This window comes from Melopsittacus undulatus, chromosome Z (assembly GCF_012275295.1).
Source record: "Melopsittacus undulatus isolate bMelUnd1 chromosome Z, bMelUnd1.mat.Z, whole genome shotgun sequence".
Classification (NCBI taxonomy): Eukaryota; Metazoa; Chordata; class Aves; order Psittaciformes; family Psittaculidae; genus Melopsittacus; species Melopsittacus undulatus.
In genome coordinates, this window is record NC_047557.1 from 34,191,930 (window position 1) to 34,215,704 (window position 23,775).

Sequence of the window (23,775 nt, forward strand, 5' to 3'; positions counted from 1 at the left end):
ATAGTTAGTCTTCATCTTTTTTGCATGGAAAATGCAAAGTGGACACAGTTCCCCTTCCTAACCACAAGTAAAATATTTTATCTAATTAAGTTTGAGAATGTTTTAGTGTAAAATTGAAAAGCTGCTTCTTGTGGCAGAAAGGAATAATCTATATCTCTTCATAGCTATAGTCAAAATGTTTAGGAAATGTCAACCCAGATTTTGGGGGATAATAGTTTTTTTCTGTTGAAGTCAACGACAGGCTTTTTCTACACCAGTTAAAAGTAAAGTGGTATTTTTTAATGAGTTTCTAAGAAGATTTGTCTCAGTGGCATCTGTGTGTCTGTAAAGCATATTTCTTTACTAAAGTAATTGAAATCGGTCTTAGCTAATAGAGCACTCTTTAAAACCAATGGGGAAAAAAAAGGATTTTCAGTAAACGCATTGTTACTACTACTTAGGCAAATAGTCAAGTTAGGTACTTATGTTGGATAGTTTGTGAACAGTATTTCAGAAGAACAGAGTAGTTTTTGAGATTTTAAATTTACCTCAAGGGAAAGTTGCTTCAGATTTTTCTATTTAGTAGCTTGGTAGATTAATGTCCTCTCATGCACATATAATGTCTTCTCATGCACATATAAGTAATAAATTTGATTTCAGACAGTTAAGACTTAGTTTTTAGGAAACATTTATTATAAAAATATCTTTTCTTATACAAGATTTTCTATCCATATATTGGAGTCCCTTAAAAGTAGGAAAGAATGTGCTTTTAAAAATGGATTTTACTTCTATGAATTTGATAGTGAAAACAGAATTCTGTACCTCATCTTTTGTGCATCTGTTTTGCTTCCATGATGTCATTCCAAGAGACCAAAAGCTACATCATCCAGGCACAGGCGGCTTGTACTTCCACTGGTATTTCACCTTGATTGTGATGAGAAGTTCTACTTTGTTGTTTCTTCTTGTGATGAATGTTTGATGGGACATTGCCATTTTCTTAATAAAACTGCATCCTGACTTTTCTGTTTGACTTCTCCTGTTTAGTTCCTCTCATCAGTGGTGATATACTGTGCTCACTCCAAGCAGATTTTCATGCTCACAGGTGATGCACTTTAATGTGGACTTTCTACTGTTTTCAGTGACTACCTGTCCCTCTTTCTTGCATCCATGTCTAGAATATACACGGCAAGAGGAAGCTGAAGGAAGGCCACCAGCCTGAAATTTCTTTCAATTTCCATTTCTTTCTCACCAAAACCATTTACTTGAAAATTCTTTTTCTCCCTTACAGACTAAAATGTTCTTTTTGTATCAAGACTAAGTAAGAGGATGGGAAGAGGTAGAGTGTATTGGTAGCATTTTCCTTATGGCTATGGCTTAAACTATAAGTTCTTTGGGAAAGCAATTGTTTTTCCTTTGCCATTTGCATACGTCTGTGCTTTGTGCAACAGAGAGAATAGTTTTTGCATGTACATATTATTGGCCTATAAAAATCTGCAATTCCTTAAGTAGTGCTTTGCTTGCATTGTCCAGAGAGGCTTCCTTTGCTATAAAATTCCCAGGATGCTTTCTACCTGATCATACCAACAAACACATTGGTCTTAATTTACCAGTTTCTGGAAGATCAGTGTTATTTTTGAAACTCTTACACTTGGTAATAATTTTAATGGCAATTCTTGCTATGCCCATCCGCAATGGTTTCCAGTAGAAGCACTTTCCCTCCAGTCTCTGTCAATTTCAATGCTCCCTTTTCAATTTTCTTGTAGGAAGTCATGTCATTACCTCCTGCAGAGAATCTAGCCTTTTATTTAGAGCTTCATTCCCTTGGGCTATCCTCTGAGACCTACGGGGTAAAGTAATTGTTATTGAAGCGAAGGGAATAGAGCTAGGCCCCGTGTGTGGCACTGAGTCAGTTTTCGTTGGAAAGAAAAAAAAAGTTGTAACAGAACTGACCTGCTTTTTGGCACATTTAAATTGTGTATGCCACGCTTGAATGGAAGCGAACAAAAAGTTTAGTGTTGAAATGAGATACAAGGAGAATAGATCATTAAAGAAGTGCCAAACAGCTGCAAAAGTGCAGTTTTGCTGAATGCTCTTCCCCTTGAGGGTTTTGCTGATGCCTGAGAAGCTGCTGTATTTACATCCTCCACTGATGCCACTAGACATTTTGGTCTATGGGTCAAGGCAGACAGAATGGGTTTTCAAGTGCTAAAATGTATGGGGGAAATGAATTTTAATCCTTTCTTCCCCAAATACAACTCTTAAATATATGATAAGTATCCTGAAATCTTGCTTCTGAAAACAAAAAGTAATTGATGTATGTTTTGTTTTAACTAGACTTGTTTATGTCAATTTGAAGCAAGGCAATAATGAGAGGCATTCTATAGGTTATCCATTAAGCATACAGAACTCCACTTTGTTGAGTTTTGTTTTCTCACCAGTTGCTTTTACCTGAACTGAACTTCAGCCAGGTTCTGTATCATAAGTGACATTCTCAGCCTTTTCAGATTCTCATCTAAGCCTTTTGTTACACTGGAGTTAATTGTTCATTCTTTTGAGGTCCATCTTTTTCTATATACTGCCCATAGGTAAATTTACTACCTGTAAACATTCTTTTTTGGTTGAAGAATTTCCTGAAGGGAGAAAGTACACTGTGTGAAGTAGATGGTCTTGTTATTCTTGCTGCTGCATGTGATGTTACTAACTCCATGATCATTTTGTCAAGCTGCTCATTTTGTATCTTTTTGATGCCTTTTAATAAGCATCATTTCATATAAGTTCTCCTTGCTTTAGTTTTGTTCCTTCTGAACAGGAGATACAGTTCTATGATAACAGTAGACCTAATAAGATACTGAGTTAATGCTATAACATGGATATAAAAATAAAAAAACTGATTCTTAATCACTTGGTATTTTATTTTTGTAACTTCAGAATAGTCCAAAACTTTAAATGGAAACTTCCATCCACACTTATTTGTAATTCATAATCCAAATAAAGATTGTTTTGAACTGTATTTGTTCTCATTAGCCAAGCACTGAGGGTGAGGGCAACAACATGCACAGTGTTTTAATTGGAAATTAAAAATGCTGTTTTTATAATGTATAATAAATACATTAAAACTTTGATGAGAGGTCTTCTGCTAATTTGCATATGCTGATCTGTATATTACTTGTCATATGTTTCTACTATAAGTGAATTGAGAACAGCTGAAGGTTAAGTAACCTTTGAATGTCACGAATTAATTTTAAAAAAAGGTTTATATTTTTATTTCATATTCCTTAAAGACTGTTGTGTAATTTGTCAGTATTAGCCATTTTCACATTGAATAAAATACTCTTGATGCTTGGAGTCTTCGGGCCTTGTTTTACAGACATATGCAAAAGCTGGTTTAAAGCACCGATAGCAATGTGCACCTTAAAATTACTTGTACTAGAAATGGTGTAGAGAACAAGCAAATGATTGGTTCAAAAGTATATGGAGGAAATAGTTGAAGAAATTGGGTTTACATGTCCCCTGGAGGACTGTCTCTGATGTTAAGTGTTCTCAGTCCTTTTAAAGATTAATCTGGAGAGGGAAGACCCAGCTTAAACTTTGCTATTTTGCATTGCAATTCAATGGTTTGTAGTTTATAAATAGCATCAGATTAGTTTGTCCCACTTTTACTCTTAATTCAGGTTTCTCAGCTTCATCAATCTGAATAAATCAAGTTTAAGTCAGAATTTTTATGTGTACACTACTGTTACAGATGGGATGTCTCTGGACAAGTCATAAAGACCTTTTTCCTTATTGCTGCTTAGAAGTAAACCTTACCTGTTAAACTAACTTAAAACATGTATAATTTTTAATTAAATTTTGTATGTCTTTTATCTATTTACATGCTTATCTATGTATATTCAGGGTATTGGAGAATTGGCAGGTAGTTAAGCACAAACATGGTTTTGCAATGGTTCTGTATGTATTCTTGCCTATTTTTACAGTCTGGAGAAACAAGCATGCAAAACAGGTGTGCAGTGCTTAGAATCTTTGGAGTCCCAGTTGCTTAATAAAGAATAATCTGAAATTTGAAATAGAATCATGGGATAGTTTGGGTTTGTTCCTATCATGTGAATTGCACTAACCTGAGTTTTTCAGTATTTTGTTATTTGCTTTGAATTGAAAGATAAATTGCTCATAGGCATTTTCTAGCTGGAGATGCTCTTTTAAATGCACAAATACCCATTTTAAAAGATCCCTAGAAGTATTGAAACTTGTCCATTGAAAGTTATACTTGAAAATGTAACTTGGGCACTGATTTTCATGAAGCTGACAGTGCCTTGTCTTGGTGGTGGAGAATGGATCTCCTCACACTGAAGACACTTTTGAAATTGAAAACACTCTTGCCATTATAATTTGCTTCTCCTATGTAAGTGGCATGTGATGTAGAACTTCAAATAATAGTGAGATCCTTCATAAAATAAGGCATTGTGTGGAGTAAAGGAAAAGGGAAGAGGTCACTGAGAAAAAGCCATTCAGCTGTCCGATTAATTTGTCTTTTTATTTCATTAATGCAGAGTAATTAATTACAATTTCTGATCTTAAAATTGACAGTCCTATGTAAATTTCAGCTATTATTAACTTGCATCATGTTCCATCCTCACAAAGACTTTGAGGTTGGAAGTCACCTCTGGAGGTCATCTGGTCCAAACCCCCTGCGCAAGCAGGGACACCTGGCATCAGTAATGTTTAGAAATTAGTGTTCTTCAGCCCCACTATTAGACTCCTTCTACCCACTACTTTTCCTGTAATATTTACTTGTCTTGAAAGGCTTTAACTTCACAAGTGGTCTGACTTGCAATAGTATTGGTTCCTGTAATGTTTCAGGGATCACAGCATCTTTCCTTTCTGAACAGAAGTAATTTTCTGATGTGTATTTTTTATACATTTATATTGTAATGGAAGACAAATTTTTGTTTTTTTTCTCTTCCAAGTTTTCATGTTGTGGTATTACCAACACATTCAAACCTGAAGTATTCATGTAAGTGCAGATCCAGCAGATGTGTATGAATGATGAATTTTGTGCTAGAAAAATTAATAAGGAAGTTTGCTTAAGTATACATAGCAATAAGACACCTTAAAACTATGTATATATCTTATTGTTATGTGAACTTATAAACAAAAAAACCCACTCCTTCTTAGCAGACTTGGTTGATCATGGAACAATTTCCAGAACTGCAGTTGTTTCTGTAATGTGCAGTTAGGGATCTAAATTAAAGTGCTGAACTCCTTTACAGATGTGTGTAATCTTTATGTGATAGATTTTATAACATGCAAATGACCAGGTTCTATGCCCCATTCCCCATGTATTAAGCTTTCTAATAAGTGGAACTTCTCTATTGTGGAAGACAGATCTGTGACTTAATCTGAGATGGCCATGAGTTATGTAAAATCATATATAAATGAATGCCTGCCAGTGGTGCTTCAAAAACCCAGTGTATTTGCTTTCCTCATTATTATTATTATTACTATTATTATTTAGAATAAACATTCTGCACACTCATTACTCAAGGACTGCACATTCGAAGACTGACTCAAACATACTATTTTTCCTAACATTGGTCCTGCGTGAGAGAAGTCTAAACTGACCCTGAGTCTTTGCTAGGGAGTTGGGAAATACTGGAAGAATGTGTGTGCCTATAGATGTATAAATGCTACCCTCCATTGATTAAAATTTAACAAGCTGACAAATTGCTTCTTTCTGGACTTTAAAAAAAATCTAAATGTCTTAGAAAAACTATTTGCTGTGTCTGAAAATAAGCTTGAAAATTATTGCATTTTTCCTAAATTAAAAATTTTCAAACTCGTTAAACAAGATGAAATAGCTAAGTTGAGCAGCAGGTTGGTAACTGCTGTTTCAGATAACTGCATGGGCTTTACCTGGCTCTGGAGATATGAGATGAAGCTGTATAGATCTAGCTTTGTGGTAGCAGAGGTAAAAGGAGGAAGGTAAGGAATCATTTCTAGTTCAATGATACCTATAAATATCTTGTGGGAAGTAATCAAAGGAACACGTAAAATTTTTTTCTATGAGATTTGAGACAGCTTGTTATGACGCATTGATATAATCCTTGTTTATGAGTCACAGGCTCAGTCAATAGACCTGTTTCAACATCTGTCTAATTTTTAACATGTGGGCAATTGCCATGTGAAGACTCTCAGGCAATTTTATATGGGGTGTGAGGTACATCCACATTCTTGCTTGGTATTTTTTGTGAAGAGCTTCAGGACTTTAGTCATGTTGAATATAGATGGAAAATTTAAAAGCAGGATCAGAGTTGACAGTGGCAGACTTACAGAGCTATGTGAATACACTTTTAGGACTAGTACCATAGTATGTAACACATTTTGGATATTCTTTCTGATGAGAAAAGGTATGATGGTGTTCATTTGCCAGTGCTGTTTTCTGTGTTTGAAAATGAAATTACTTGATTGATTTCAGCTATGTTACCTTTTATTCTGAAAAGCAGTAGTGTGTTTGAGAACAAAGGAAAACAGTAAAAATCTTTGTGAATGCCTGTTTGAGGTACTAGTTTATTTGCGCCTGTACCACAGGCTTACATTCAAAAGGCCAATTTTGTATTATCTGCAGTATGTTCTTACAGTAGAAACTCGCTACAGGTCATTTCAGAAGGGAAAACTATAATTTATAAAATAGGTTTAACCAATTGTAAAGAAGACCAATAATCTCAACAGCATAACACTGTTTAGTGTAGGTACAAACTTACCAGTACTGCCAAATCATTTGTACTCTGTTGTGCTGCTAACGTTATTATTGGTCTGATCAATATTACACGGTTGGGACATTCTTCCGCTATGTACATGAAAACAATTCTGTTTTCCCAGCTATATTGTAATCAGATTATTTACTTTCAGAGGTCTGCAGCTTTACTGTGTTTCTTTTGTTTCTCACAAATTAATTTTTTTTAGACATGGAGCAGGTGGATTAGTAACTTGACTTACTTTGAAAGTATGAACATTTACCTGAAACTGTACTGATTCTTTGTAAACTTTGAACTTGCACTGCATTTTAAATTTAAATACAATGAAAATTATATCAGCTGCTCAGTGCAGTACTGCATATTTGAAAACAGCTTGTCAAAACACTTTCTAATTGGTGTGTGCAGTAATTTTATTTTTTTAATGCTATTAATATTTAAGATTTTTGAAAGTACCACATCCTATGTTAGACCTTTTAATGTTCAAGTCCTGATACGGAATTTTTGCCTGGCTTCTAACCTTTGTTTCATTTCTCTGATTAATAAAAGTTAGGTCTTCTGTAATGAATTTGGATGTATGCTATTTGTCATTTAAGTATAGCCTGCCTGGCACTGATGATTTATTTTACTTTTTAAAGGCCATGGTTAAAAGTTTTATGGATGTCTACCAGCTTGCAAGTTCCAGAATTGACATGCTGCTGAGAGAAACAGCATCTCATAAGCTTCCCACTGCAGCCCCAGAGTCTAAGAGCCAAACAGCTTGTCTTCATGAAAATGAGAACCTGCAGTTGGTAAGTCTGCTTTTCAGTTAGTTTTTGTCATTTGGCTGTGGTTTCCTAAACAGCATCTCCCTTCATGCTGCATAGTATTGGTAGGGAAATTCAGTAATATTTCATTATAAACATAATAGAGCAATAAAATTTGTGTCAACAGAAACCTTCCGAGATTTTAACAGAAGAGAAAGGGGGTGGTAAAAGTTAACATGAGGATTAATTTTACTACTATATCTTCCACAAGGACCTATTAATTGCTGCTGTCACTAGAAAATTATACATTGTGATTTCTTGGGTTTTGACAGTACAGTGAATGGTTAAACCAGGATATTATTAACTGTGCATGTAAACAAAATGTTTGTTAGAAGACATGCTGGCCTTTTTTTAAACAATAGTGGTTACGAATAATACTTTGTGCTAAAGTTGCAGGGTTAAAATCCAATTTCGGAAAGAATTTCTTGTTGCCTACAAAGACACTTAGAATTGTTTAAGGCTAATAAGGTGATTCTTCAGATATGAGAGCTCTCTCTAGGGGGATTACTGAATGCAGATGTATTTGTGTCCCACAGGCAGGAGGCCAGACACATAAACTGTCATAAATATGTAGCCAAGTATGTCTAGAAGGAGACTGTGCAAGCTGTGCAGGTTGCATACACTTCATGTATTTCTTCTCCATCTTTCTTTACTTTGCCATGTGAAATAAACGAGAAAATTTGGAGGCTTGTTTCTTTTTGGTAATGTTTTGGTGTTTGGAGGTGGGGGGATCTGTTCTCTCTTTCCTTCTTTCTCCTCTTTTATTTTATTATATTAAGGAAAGGATCATAAAGAAAATGAGGATGTTTGCCTTTTAAATTGAAGATCGGTAAGAAGAGATCCATCACTAATGGAAGTGACATAAACACAACAGCAAATGTATATTCAAAGACTGTGGCTGTGGCCTTGGGTTGTTTCAAACAGAATTACATTAATTTCTTATCCTGCTTCTATATTGGATCAATACAATGGGAAATTACTGCAAATAGAAAATATACTAATCAGTGCTGAATTTTAGTTTTCAGAGTTGAATCAGAGCTTTGTTTTATTTGTGACTGCACAACCTTTCTAGGAAACTAAATGAGATTGCTTCACTAAAATTACTCCTTTTATCCTCCACCCAGGCTTTATGTTTTTACTAGGTTTACATGTGTCCTGCTGAGCTTGTGCCCAGTGTATTTGGTTTGCTCCTTTTCCTGTTATGATTTGTTTTGTTGTTTAAATCAAGATGACCAGTTGTGTACTAATGACTGGGAAGTGTGCCAATCTTGTTGCAGCAAGGTTTGCTTCATTTGGGTTGAGAGAGCTTTTAGCAAAGTTATGCTAGTCCTGCCTGTAAAGGGTTATGCAGTGACTTGATATGTTACAGTGAAAATAAGTACCTTGCCCTCCCATCTCTCCAATGCCTGTGGGTAAATACAGTGCTTTTAAAGTAATTTGTGTCTGCCTATGGTATCAATGTAAGGATGATACTTTCTGTATTGCAGTAGGATCTCTTGGCCTTCCTATACAACCCTCTAGGGAAAAGAATAGTTCTTCCTTTAGCTACAGTTTAATTTGAACCAAAGCATGAGCATTAATGGAAAGTGGGTTAAAATTCTAATGTAAAGGCAAAAAGTTTAGAATTATACGTGTTCAAGTTTCAATTTAAAAAAAAAAGTGCTTATGGTATCTTGTACTAGTATTTTGGTTTCTGTAAACTTGTCCCTAATATATGGAAAAGTTACATCAAGCATGACTTCAGCCATCACAGCTTTTAGGAGCAACTGACCTTAAAGTTTCTACCAGTGCTGTTCTGTTCTGATTTAAGGAAGAGGTTTGTACTAATTCTTTTTTTTGTATTAAAAGAGTAGAGCAAATATTTTTGCTTGATTATTTGAAATGAAAGGGAGTAATGACTTTTCATGGATATCTGTTTGGTTTCAGAATTGTATACACTTTGTTGGTTTCAGTCCACTGTGTTCAATCATATATCCAGTTCTGGTAACGTTGCAGGCAAAACTTTTTATGTAGGAGATAAATACAGTAGCTGGACTGTACTAATTGCAGGTCTTCATATGATGCTCTTATTCCTAAACAGTAACCTATTACTGAGTGCTGAAGTACATTTTTGAAAAGTCTTTCAGGTGTATACCATCTGTAGACTGTTACCTTATAAGATGAAAGTTTTTCTCATATGTTGTGGCTGTCTTTAGATGTCTGTATGCTGGTTATATAAGGTTCTTGCCCTCCCAACTGTCCGTTGCATCTAAATTTGAGCCATTCATCAGTACTCATCTTTTCCATGTTCAGAACCTAGTGCTTTCCTAATAGACCTTTTTTGTACTGAAATTTGCTAACTATGTTGCCTTTCTATTTACACCACTTTTTTTTTCTGTTCTGTTGGCTTGGGTTTTGCTGATAATTGTGAAAAACAAAACTGATACCATAAGGCAACAGCAGTGATTCTGACTTCTCATCTTTTATCTAAGACTCTGAATTGATGTCTCCATCCTCTAGACTGCTTCTAGTCCAACCACTTTCCTTCTAGTCAGTAGTGTTTAGATTCTGAGGTTATGTGTACTCATGCTAATGCCAACAGAGAAGAACAGGAGGGGATATGATTATGATGGACAGAGATGAGATGAGATGAACTCTGGAAACACTGCTTACAGAGATGAGAATTATTATGTGGGCTAAGGGGGAGTCAGTAGCAGAATGTACTCTTCATTTGTGTCCAGCTATCTGTTGTACTAGTCTCTGATGATTCTTCCTCTGTGCAGAGAAAGGCCCTGTGCATTTTTCATTCTTGCAACTCTTAAAAATTTAGTATGCCTGAAATAAAGATTATTGTTTTTCTACCTAAATATTTTTTCTGTTGTTCCCTATTCCTGTATTACTTTTCCATTTTGACCTTTTTTTTTGTTTCTTTACCAAATGCTTCTGAAATTTCCCTTATGTCAGTTTCTTCTCTTTGTGTTATTAACCACAAATATTTTGTATTTTTTTTTGCAACCATAATAGTTTCACTTCTGAGCATTTTTTTTAATTACTTTCTCTGAAGTGCAAGTACCACAGTCACAATTCTGTCCTCCATTGCCACATACCACATATATGTCAGGTCATGCGTATAATTGGTAGACATGATGATGATTATAATAATAATAATAATAATGATAATTCAGCCAAGAAGATATCATTAATATGGCTGTATGTAATCTTGGCTATAGGTATGTAGGTTGCAAGAAGAGGAACAGAGAAGCCAGCAGTCAACCTCTAGCATGAAATAAGATAGAGAATTACTTCAGTGAGCACTGAACTCATTACTGGACTGGCACTGCTGTTTTCTCCATGAAATTTAAGGAACTGTATTGTTTCCCTTTCCATGACTCTCCCTTTATGTCTTACTATTTTCCTTAGGAAAGACTAATGTGCTTAGAAAGTGGATTTAGTGGAAGTACTTCACGGGTAGTAACTAACTGTATACACCATCTGTATGTAAGCAAAGAAGGTATGAGCTAAAATGTTCTTTATTTCTGTTTTCTTGCCTGTTTCTTGCTCAGCAACATCTAGTCATATAAACGTCATAAGCTGGACTGTGCTTAGGGTTTCCTGGTAAATGAACTCTTGCCAGTTACTTTAGCAGTACTGGATTCTGCTGCTTTGGTCCACTTTAATTCTTCAGGTACATTAGTTTATTACTAAGATTTTCATTCAGAGTTGCAGTAATAAGTGGGCTTTGAACTGAGAGCTTTAAAATGCTTCACTGTGCAGTAGTATAGTCAAAAGCAATTATTCTGTGGGTGCTGGGGGGCAACATGTGGTATTGTATTAGTCACATGGAAAGCACATGAATCAGCAGTGTCTGTGCTGCCAGAGATTTAGTTGTTGCAATCACAGTGTTCTTGAGAGTGGATGCAGTGACACTGTGTTTTCCAGTGTGGCTTGATATATAGGAGGAACTGACAGAACATTATAAAATTTCTTCACAACGTCTTTTGGTAGCTTTTGGCCCTGAGATTTTGTGTTTGATACCAGTACTGATGTCAGGATTTTAAGAATTTAAAATATTCTGGTATCAGTTTTGGCAGGCAAAAAATGCCACTGTTATATTGCAGGTGGTCAGGTGTTTTTCTGATCCTGAACGTAGAGCTGATCTGGTGATATTACTTCCTTTCTCTGCTTTCCTTTCAGAATCAAAGGAGTGCAGAAAATGAAGTGTGAAAATAGCAGTGATTTATAAAGATGACAAAAAGAGAAAAGCTTTGTGTGCACAGGAGAAATGGGAATTTGGGGAGTGAAACTGAAAGGGGGAGAGGGCAGGTTTCAGATGGGTGAGAGAGGTGAAGTTCTGCAAGAAGAGTAGGGTTCTCTAACTAATTATGAAAACATAGTTGTCTTTGGATGCTACTTCTAACTGAGTTTGAAAATTAAATCACTCATTGCTCTGTGTGGCTTTGCATCATCCTTACTTCTTCCCTCACCCCCTGCAGTTGTGGTTGTGTCTTCCCTTTGTCTGAAAATGCCTAATGATATCACTTAAAGTACTGGAAAGACATAACTGTATATTTTGGTAAGATGAGATAAGCAAGGAGAATCATCTTACATGTGGAAAATCTTTATTTATTGTTGAGATGCTAGTAACTGACATATGCTTGTATTTTTTTGATGAGGAACTACATTAAGCAAAAAGTACAGTTTTCTTCCTACTCAGAGCAGTCAGCTCTCAGTTCTTATGATCTGCTTGAATCCTGGTCATGGAAGGAGGTAGAGAGAAAACAAATATTTAAAACTCAAAATTTAACTACACCAGTTTCTTCCTACTTAGCCTGGCTGTTCTGGGCAGTGGTCTTAACTTGTCTTTCTTCCCATACCCTTTGTTCCCTTGTCACCAGTTCAGTATGTATTTTAAGACCGAGACCTGCATCTAATAGGGATGCAATGACTTACATTTGTAATTACGAGGACAGAGCTGGAGTGAAAATAAAACACCCTGTTTGCCTTTTCACTTGCTGCATAGGAGAAAGGGACTTACTCCATCAATGTCATGTTAAATGTCAGAGAGCATCTTTCATGGGCTGGAGCCATATCTCTTGTGTTAGGACATGGAATGACTGATGTAGCTGGGGGAACTCTTCCCAGATGTTGCAATAATCAGATAGGTCCTGGATGAAAACTCTGCTTGGCTTTTCCACTACTTCATGCTAGCCTGATGCATAGTTGAACTGAAAATATTTTTTGAAAGATTTGGAATTGAACTGTTTTTTTTTTTTTTTTGAAAGATTTGGAGAGAACCAGTTTTTAATTTGCCTTGCAAAAAATAATCAGACTTGTTATTACCCTCTGTCTTGCAGTGTTTTCTTGGAGATAGTCTAGGATAAAATTGAGTAGGATATGAACCTCAAATAATTGCAACTTTTGATCAGGACAGTTGATTGCCAGTGTGTGGTTTATTTGCTGTGAAACACACGAATATTCATAAATTGATAGAAAATAAAGAAGAATCTGACAGGCTCACAAGGAAAATTTCCCAGATACTGAGGTGATAATAGGTGTGAAAGAGTGGAGATACCAGTATAGGCTAAAATAGAAAACTCTATCCGTAATAGTTACTAAGTCTCTATCAGGCTGAATCCTTAAAGCAGTAATATCTCCCAGAAACGATTTTTTATTTAAATATTTGCATTGCTTATGTGATATTAAGTAGTTGAGTATAATTTGCCAACCTGACTGCATAGCCAGGGAATGTAGGTGTCATAGTGCAAATGCTCACCTTGTCATGTGGTATTGCTTATACAAGTAATAGTTGTAACCAAACAGTATAAATCATACAGTTTAAACGATTTGCTTATTATGTAGTACCAATTAAAAAAAAATGAAACCAATAATATAAATCAAATGATGTAACTTAGGGCAAGGTGTTCAAAAACAGTTACAGTAATCCAGTAACACATTTACTATTGTGTAAAGAGTACTTCCTTTTTTATGCAAAAGTTTTTTGATACTCAATATTCTAGGTATGTGAACTTTTAACTTGTCAGACTATTGTAACATACTTGAAAATTATAGTAATTTGATTAAAATGTTGCCTATAAGGCAAAAGATTCGGTTAATAGAATCCATATGTAATTAAAGTGCAGAACTAAATGTAATCAGACCCCAGTGACTGGTGCCTTCAATATTGATAGTTTTACAGTGGCCTCTGGGGTTGAAAGTTTATGTTAAAGTTAGTAATGTAGCTGTGCTCCAGAAAAAGAGCAAGAGAGTTTAGCCATTTCAACGTCCTGAAGTGGTAGTCACGCAACAAAAATAGTTCACAGTCTGAATTTTAGGGGTATCTTCCACTGGCAGGTGGTAGGAGAGCAAGACGACTGGAGTGTTCTAGTCAGAGAATTGCCTTCAGCAGCAACCCCACTACGTAAACATCCCCAAATGGAGGATCTTGCTGTGAGCAAGTAATGGTGCATTTTTTTTTAATAATACAGTTACTTCATTTGTGTGAATTTATGTTTGAATCATCTGAAAGTTATAGACACAACACTATGTACCAAGCCACAAAAGAAGTTTAAAAAAATTTCCTGAGCTTAAAAAAAATAAAAATTATTTTCTCTGGACAGTTTTAAGAGACGACATCCTGTGTTAGAGTTCTCTAATCATCACCAGCACAATTTACAATCAGAACACACAGAGAGCCAGTTCAGACCAGCTCATCTGTTGACTTTGGCAGAAGCCCTTAATCTCACTGTGTGCAGCTGCCACTTGAGAGCTGGGGACTCGGCAGAGAGCCGAAAGAGGGTGGGATGCAGGGTTGGTCAAGGCATGAACACATAGGCCTGCTTCATTTCAACAGCCGTACACTGCTTTTTTTTATAGTCTTTTCATTTTACAGCCTTTTTTTCCTCCTGAAAAAAAAACCAACAAACCCCAACCAAAACCCAACCCTGAAATTAAATGAGGACCTCTCATGAGCCACTGCGCTCCAGGCATAAGAAATTGTAATGTCTGGCTTCCAGAAACTGTCCCGTCAAAATGTGCTTCTGATTAGGTGGCTTAATTACAGCTGTGAAAACAATGTTGATTTAGGCCTCAAGATTCCAGTGCATGTCAGCCGTTATTAGCTAGCCTTGGACTGAAGCCACCATTTTAAAACTCTCTACCACTAAAGTCACACACTGCCTGACAACTTTTTATTTAGGCAGAAATGTTGCCAGAAGCAACAAATTTTATGCAAAATATTTTTCATTGTGCAAATTTCAGATGTGACACTGTTGATGGACATAAAATGGGTAGTTATGTGTGGACTTCACCAAGTCTGAAACCTAACTTCTGAAAAAAAATACCCAAACCCCAAACCCACCACTGAACAAAAAAACAACCAACAAAAACTCCTAAACCCAACACCCCCTCTCCTTTTCAAATAGTTTTTGTAAAGTTTGACTGACATAATGCTTAATTTTAATTCCTTTAATTCAGTTTTATTCCAAATCCAGCATGTTGGTTTAACCACCCAATTTTATTGCATCTAAATTTTCCTGACAGTTTCATTTGCTGTTGGGAAATAAAATTGCCGGTTTTGCAACATGGGAAATAATGGCTAGTTTCAAAACCAATGTGTTTGAAACTTCCTTTGCCTGAAGCAGGTTAAGGCACACACTCAATTTACTTTAGGGGAAAAAAGCTCATTAAATAGTTTTAATATTTTAATATAATTTAAGTAACAGCTTTCACAGTGGGAAGGCTTATTAGGCCCATGTATTTACACCTGTGGAGAGGTAAATGTTTAGGTAATTAGGTGGTTTCCAGTACTTCAGCTTTTCAGTGTAGTTGCAGTTAATGCTGTAAGGACTGTAGATGGACACAATGCATTCCTTGCGTTTAAACATTACATTTCCACTTGTAGTATTTTGCTTTCAGGTGCTTAAGAAAGAGATTTAAGTGGGGTTGGATTTGTCTTTTTGTTTTAATTTTTTTCTGTTTGTTTTCGTTTTTTTGTTTTTGTTTGTTTTTTGTCTGTTGGTTTTTTGTTTTTTCTTTTGTTTTGTCTGTTCTTAAAGTCTCCTTAATGACATGAATTGGCTAAGGAATGTGAGTGGATGTGTGTGGGTGTTAGCTCTTGGCAGAGGACGGTGCTTTAGCAAAGCAAGATCTACATTCTCACTTCATGGTTGCCATGAAATTCCAAATGTCCATGCTCTGCGTTTTAGTGGAAACCATGAAGTTCCTAAATGACCACAGGTTTGTTCTGATGTTAAGCACAAACCAAATCTTTCAAGTCATTGGCTGAGTCACAAAAAAGGAGAGTCATGTTTTCAGGAAGGTAATCTTCTTTCCTTTTTTTCCTTCGTGGTTTGCATTTCTATGGCATTAGAAATGCATTTCTAGTGAGGTACTAGAACTCACAAACAAGTGTCCTCAGTTCCCAGGACTGAAAATAAGACGCTTGGAATCTGAAGTTGCATTCATCTCTTATCCTAAATACTCAGGCCAGTGCAACAATTGTACCTCCCAGAGCAACTAATTGGAAATTGATTTAGAGAAAATAATGATTTGGATAAGGAAACAAGTCTGAAGTATAGGTTCAAGTTTGCCCTGTAAAAAATCATCATGCATTCATTCTCTGCATGTAGCAGATTAACAGAGAAAAAGGAAGCAAATACCTACACTTCATTTTGTTCAGTTCTTTGAGGAAAAATACTGGAACAAATTAGTCCTTTATTTTCTTTGCAAAATGGTGCATGGGCTTCCTGCAACTAAATGTTTCAGAAAGACCCCGTTTGCTCTGGAAGGCAATTATGATTTGGGAGACAGCAATGTGATGCAATTTTCCTTATTAGAGGTCTTTGCGATGGTCTTCTGAAATATGTTTCATTGGTAATATGCAAAGAGTTTTATTAACTGGCCTCATATGTTCCTTCCTATATTCTACACACTCCTGTTTCTTTTGCCTTCTTCCCACACCTCTCAAAGTGACATTTTTAGCATGTCAAATTGAAAGAAGATTTTGGATATCATTACATATACCGCTAATACTGCACAGTAGAAATAGAAGTGTTTGGATTGCTAGACAGTCTTATTTTGAGAACTGGATATTATAGACCAAGACATTTAACCCTGGGGAAAAATTTTACAAAAGAACACAGCTGAGGATACAATTTTACTGGCTTTATAGAAGAAAAGGAATATTCTCTACAAAGGCAGACAAATTCACTTATTTCCAGACTCAAGGACTTTTACTTAGGCCAGAAGGTGCTTCCTCCTCCCTTTTGAAGAAGTTATTTCAAGAAAGAGAGCTGGGAAGCTTCTATTATTCCCTGCTAAACTGTGGGTTAAACGTAAAGGGAATATCTGTTTGTTCTGAGACTGAATTCACTGAGAAAGTTTTGGAGAGGATTAAAGCATGGCTGTGCTTGAATGAGTCTAGCTCTGATACTTAAATGGCAAATGAATCCTTGCAATCCAGATTGTCATCTTCCTGATATTTTCTTGACATTTTAAATTTAGATCCTATAAGATACACTGTTGTCAGTAGTTTTTTTTCTTGTTCTGACACCTGTTTGGTTTTGTGTTTCAAGGTAAATATGGAAAGCATGTTTATAAGCAGAAAATTCAGTGCTAACCTTCAGGCATTAGCTTTGATGAATAGTGCACAATGTGTAGATGCTACCTGTGAGTTGCAATTCAATTGATTGGGAATTATAGGTAGAAGGATTTTTGTTCTCTTTTGTGGTGTTTCTTCTTTGCTTTGTACCACTAGCTTACCAACCAATTTGCAGGGAAAAAACATAAGAGAGCAAGACCTAGGACAGTGTTTCCAGGAGTCTACCTCTTTCTAAGCTAGCCTCTGAGACAAGGCGGCACAAAACCACGATGTAATCAGTTCTAAGTAACGTTAAGTTTGATGGCTTTGTAATGGAAAATAACTTTGGTGCTTGAAGGTAGTTGACATAGTTTTAGGTCCTTAGAACCTTAGTACAAAAAGTGTAAGAAAAGCAGAATAGAAAAACCAGACCTGGGGATGGGAAGTATCTGGGACTAGTAGATGTCCAGGATGGGCACAGTTAAACTAACTGATAAGTAGGACAGGATGATTGCTATGTCTGTAATATTAATTAAGATGGTGCTTCAAAGACTGCCAGAAGTTATGAAGATTGTTGGGAGATGTAAACAACCCTCAAAGACCACCATCACATTTTTGTATGCATGCGGGAAACTTTCGGGAAAATGATGTAATTCATATGCAGCCTCATGAATATGTGTGTATGCCCAGTGACTGTATACGGATGACCTGAGTAGCAGTACGGCGACACACGTTAGGAGGAGCTATCTGCCGTGTCTCCCAGTGCTGCAATAAAGGAATACGTGCTTGTCAACTTGAAACTCTTCATGAGTTTGTTCCTGGAGTTTTCTCCGAATCACCTCAGAGGTGCATATGTGTGCAGCACTCACTGCCCCACTTAGAATGTCGTATGGCTAATGTTACACACATCCATTAAAAAAAACAAAGCAAAATGTAAAAAAAATTATGCTGACTTTTAAGAGGATTTGGCCTGGAGAGTATGTTTAAGCATAAACCTACATTTTAAATAGTGGGGAAATAAGTAGTCCCCTCGAAAGTCATACTGTAAGTGTTTGTAAAGCAAAATCTCATAATTTAGAGGTTTACGTTTCCCTCAGGATGACGCTCCCACCAGCAGAGAATTCAGTGCCAGCTAGTGGGCAAACTTTTCTTCAGAAGAGGTGAGTATCTCTGCTGCTTAGTCTGCTTTACTTTGTGCTTTTCTGAAATGTATAAAATCATCAGATATTTTTCTGTTGGTTTACTCAAGCAAAATTTTCCCATAATTGTGCATGTTTGTGTCCTTTTAAACTGTGGAGAAAAGGAACAAACCTTTGCATTCCTTTCTGTGACATTTTTGCAGTAGAGCAGTGTGGTTTTGTAGAAATACATGTTTACCTACTTCCATTGCTGATTGCTTGCATTTTGTACTTTAAGCATAGCAGTTAATGCAAGAAATAATAATAATAATAACAACAAAACAAAAAAAACAACCAACCCAACCCCAAAAAGCTAACAGAAAACCAAAACACAATATGTTAAAATATACTGGAGAGTATGACTTGCAGAGATAAAAAGACAGGAAATTCAGAGTTAAGGCATGAAGCATAACAGTGTTCCTAATTCATAATTTTATTGCTGTAATTTTGTTCCTGTGACACTGACATGTTTCAAGGGCATACATTCAGCAAGTTACATCTTAGTGTTTATTTTTATTGAATATTTCATATTTAAGTCACACTGCTTAATATTTACCCAACCTGTATTTCTTTATTTGCTGTTGTTGTTTTTAAGTTAGGTATAAAAATTTCTCATAGAAGCCTGTGAAACTCACATTATGTAGAGAAAGCACAATTTTTCCAGTTGATTATAGTTAAGGACCTATTTTCTCCAGGGACTGGGCTCCCTGAAGCAGTTTGGCCTGTTGAATAAACCAGTACTTGAAGAAATTATAAAAATGTGAAATGAGTACACTCTGGGGTAAAGAGCCTTATTGTCAGCGAAAAGGATGTTACCATGATAATAATAATAGTGATTTTTTAAATATTTTGTGTTTTCTTCAGTTTGTGTAATGGTTCAGTTAAAGAGGTTTAGAAACAAATGTGCTTCTTAAGCTATAACTTTCCCATTTTACAAGAATTTGAGTTTTTGTTGACTTATTTTATAAATAGTACCTTTTCAAAAGGACCTTTTTGTTAAGCAATCAATTTATTTTTTTTTTTTAGTGGAAGGTAGGATATCCTTAAATTACATGTAAGTGATAAAATATATGCAAAAATAATGTGGTCAGTCACCAGCAGAGTTTCCCTGCTATGTGAAGAGACTGAGGGGTGACTTCATCAGTGTTTACAAATATGTTAAGGGTGGGTGTCAGGGTGAAGGAGCTAGGCTTTTTTCAGTGATATCCAGTGGTAGAACAAGGGACAGTGGGTGTAAACTGGAGCATAGGAGGTTCCACGTTAACATCAGGAAGAACTTCTTTACTGTAAGAGTGGCAGAGCACTGGAACAGGTTGCCCAGGGGGGTTGTGGAGTCTCCTACGTTGGAGATATTCAAGGCCCACCTGGGCAAGTTCCTGTGTGATGTACTCTAGGTTACCCTGCTCTTGCAGGGGGGTTGGACTAGATGATCTTTTGAGGTCCCTTCCAACCTTTGGGATTCTGTGTGATGATATTAGGAAAGCAAAGTGACATTATAATGTTGTAATGATTCCATTTCATCCTTTTCAAATGGTGTAATTGCTTCAATTCATTTTAGAGAGAAAACTGTGGAACCTGTAAAGCCACCTTGTTTTAAGACACCACACTTTTGGATCTGACTCTCAATGGAAATTGGTCCATAAACCCATAGTTCATTCAGTAAAATACACCATAAAGCTGACATTACAATACTTGCCTCACTTAAATTTGTACGTTCATCAGTATTTTGAAGGCCTTTTGTCCTACCTAGGTAATGGTTGCAGGTAATTCGACAGTCTTTGGCGGCTATAGTAATGAAATATTTCACTAATTTTTCAGCTTCTGTTGGGTACCAAGGGTCTTCTGTGATCAAAAAAGGATCAACTCATATGGTGGTTATAAGCCTATGCTCAGGGACCTGTTAGTCTTTCAGGCTCTGTGTGACATCCAGTTTTCTTGTTCAGGGTGTACTAAATGCACTGCACTCTTTCGGGAGCCGGGGCAAGTATTGTAACTGAACAAGGACCTCGCAAATTTTCCTGACACTAAAAGTCACACAGTTCTGTTTTAATTTGTGCATGTCAAAACATCCTATTGCTTCAGGAATTTCTAGTTTCATTTAATAATTTACTTAAGTTTACTAAACTTTAAATAAGAGATTTTTTATAAAAGCATCATTAATCAGGAGCTTTGAATAAGGGAATTAAAGGTATCATTCTGGAATGCTCAAGGCACACAAAATTACTGAAATATCACTGTGTAAAATTATTCTTTCAAGTTTTGTGACAGCTTTTTTGTTTAATAAACCAGAAAGCTGAAGAAACCTTTCCACAAGTCTCCTCTGATGTTCTTCATGACTCTTGTGATTAAAAATTTTACATGCTGGATGAAAGTTTGTAGTGTTGTATGTGATAATGGTGGGTTCTGGTTTTGGGGTGAGTTTGTTTGTTTTGTTTTTGCTATTCTCTTGTGCTTTCAGAACACTCTTTTGACAAATATATACGAAAGGATGAAAATCCATTAGCATATTTTTTATGTTGATTCACATAAAATATGATTGATATGCTGAAAATGCTACTTACATTTGCCTTCCATTTTGCAAGTGGAGTCACTCAAACAGGATGTTCAGCCTCACATAATAGTGATTATCTAGTACCTGAGCTAAAAGCAGCTCTTAGAGGCTGATTGTACTCAGGAATCTGGTAAGTATAAAAAGTTGAAGTAATTATTAGATTTGTGTTTAATTTCAGTCTGAAGTATAGCTGTATATATAAATTTGGCCAAAACCAATAGAGACAGTAAACCTAGCTCACCCGCACTCAAGTTGTTTATAGCTGATAAGCTTGATTCCTTGCCCAGTTATTGTAATTTGGATCTTGCATTTACAAAAGACCTACATGTTAGCCATCAACTGAAATTGAGCCTAAAATATTTTTTTAGGCCATTCGGATATCAACTGATACTTTATAAGCAATAAGTTGGTCGGAAAACCAATTGTTTTCCCTGACCATTACTGTTATAAAACTACCCTTTAGAACTCTGTTGAATATACACTGTGTCAGATACTGCATGCAATTTACAACAGAAGGACTAATTCTCTCCTGAAGTTACTTCAGCTAAGGGTTAGTGGGGATGAATAAACATTAAAGTTTTTGGTTTGGTTAAACAAACAGAAGTTTGAAAACTATCCCAAAACTACAGGGAGCCAAAAGTATCTCTTCCTGGAGAATCTGTTTCTAGGCTAGTTTATCAAGAATGGAGATGGAGCCCTTATCAGGGTTTTGGCTGGGAGGTAGCAGGGTACACCTCTGCATTGGACAATCCAGACAATGAACACTGCATTGGCCAGTGTTAAAAGTGTCTAACCCCTTGTCCTCCTAATACATTTATGATTTTAATCATAACCATTCATTTTGGAAAACTGAGTAGTTTGGTAGTAATATTTCATTTCTAAACATTTTTAGGTCTGTTATTAGAGGAACTTTAAAAGAAGCTGCTCAGTCCAATATAGTTATTTAGTTGAGCTGAGGTTTAGGTTAACCAGAAGCCTAATACAAATGCAGGCATTCTTACTCAGCATGCAAGTGTTTGTCTGTATTTTGGATAACAGATTTAAATCAGTCTGTTCTTCCAATAAGTGCAGGTATGTTTCATAAACCATGTCTGCATCCAGTTTCTGGTCCAAATTCTGTTGTCTCCTAACATCATTCTGCTATTTTGGGGTGCCAAAAGCTGTCAATTCATGAGATCAGCATTTCCATTCTCATTTCAGGATTATGGACAACATCACCATTATTACATTCTCACAACCAAGTGAAAACCAAATCGCTTTTTGTTCACCTAAAGGTTTTTGCAGACATCTTCATTAAAATGCCATGTGTGCATATTAATTCCAAGTACTGCCATTTTCCTACTTGAAATCTGAGTGAGATGTTCACTACGTTTCTTTTTTGTTGCTGCAAAATTGTTCACTTTTGTATCAACAGCTTCTGCCAGAGATGTGTGAGTTCCAAGTCCTTAAGACTTCTTTTCATAACCTTTCATAAAAATAAGTTGGTTCTATGTCCTTGCTATAAATTCCTGTTGAGACAGATGTCCACTTTACCTCTCCATCAGTGTTTTTCCTTCTTGTTTTGTTTCCCTCATACTTAATAGCTTCTTGTGAACTTCCACTTTCTATAAACTGGATGCGTACTTCTTTTTATGAGAATTAGATTTCTTGTATGAAAAGAATGTGGTTTTAGTGGTTTTTAGAGAGAACTTCAAGGGGACTTGTCCTTGCAGAGGTACTAGCAAAGCAAACAGTTTACATAACCTATCTGAACTTGCTGTAATTTAGCAAACACCAGAATCTGACCAGGCTTTGTCTTTTTAGTCTTGCCTTACTTGAGGAGGTATTCACTACAGCAGTTCTCCTAATTCCACTGTCCAGACACCAATGCTCATCCAAACTGTTCCATCCATGGTAAACACTGTACCTCTTCAGCAAAAAGTACTTACGCATCATCAGTACGTACTGCATATGGAATTTTCAGGGGCCTTTTCTGACTTACTCTACATATTTATTGCAAATATACTTGAGAAAAGTAGTGAACAAATTGGACTATTGTCAGTGCATCTGTCTACAAAGTAAGAGTTAGTTCCACTTTTGCACTCATTTTTATATAAGCTGTTGGTAGAATCCTAAAATGTTGATTCCCATTTTTTATGATAGTCTGTTTTTTTAGCTACATGGATTTATATTTCTGAACATTATTCCTCAAAAATATTGCATGTTTGGCATAAATGCGTACGAAAAATTAATCTTCTGAATGCCTAAAGATTTTTTAATGCAAGAAAGCTGAATCATAAAGGCACTTTTGTTGTTCCTAGACCTTTCTCCTTTATGTTGTTAAACGTTACTATTAGAAATAATTACTTTATCCCTCTTCCCCTCTTGTATCCAAATTGCTGATGCAGTATGTCTTTATTAATTAAAAAGTGATTGAAGTATTTTACTGAATCAGTGTAATTTCTTTCTTACCAAATGTTAGCTGTAGGATTCTTCATTAAAATTCGTCTTTGGTAAAAGATGGATTAATGCACCACTGGCAAAGGTCTGCTGTCCTTGTCCTTTTTAGTAGCAGAATGCCTAAACTGTAGTTGCATCAGTTTGGTGCAGACAAAAAGGAAGGTAGCTAAGCATTTTGCTTGCTGTGTGTGAGCAGTTAGAGGGCAAGCAGACACCATGCACCTTGACCACCTATTATGAAGCTTTTTGCTGCAATGTCAAGTGAAAGAGAGTTAATTGGGTGAAGCTGTAGAGCATGTTAGGGGCATGGTAAAGGGTTGCTGTCTGACAGCTGAATGTCAGCAGAAGCTAGTGAAGTGTGGCTGAGAGACAGAGACCTGTCACAAAGTTCATGTGGACTATAGCACAGTTAGGGAGATGAAATGTGGTTCTGTCTCACTTTCTCCCTCATTGCATTCAAGCACCTTAAGATTTCACACTGTATGTGTCAACCCTTGTTCTCTAAGCTGTTTTCTCC

General features: G+C 36.1%; 1 protein-coding gene across 8 annotated transcripts in view; it reads left to right on the forward strand.

Moving 5' to 3' along the window:
- CCDC171 (coiled-coil domain containing 171) overlaps positions 1-23,775 on the forward strand; it is a 152,025-nt gene that overhangs the window by 118,878 nt on the left and 9,372 nt on the right. For 7 of the 8 annotated variants that reach the window (XM_031054282.2, XM_031054288.2, XM_031054284.2 and 4 more), the window contains one exon: positions 7,367-7,519. In XM_031054282.2, the coding sequence (XP_030910142.1) occupies positions 7,367-7,519 (153 nt within the window). Of the gene's footprint in view, positions 1-7,366; positions 7,520-18,187; positions 18,251-23,775 lie in introns of all 8 variants that reach the window. The other variant, XM_031054283.2, reaches the window with a different exon arrangement.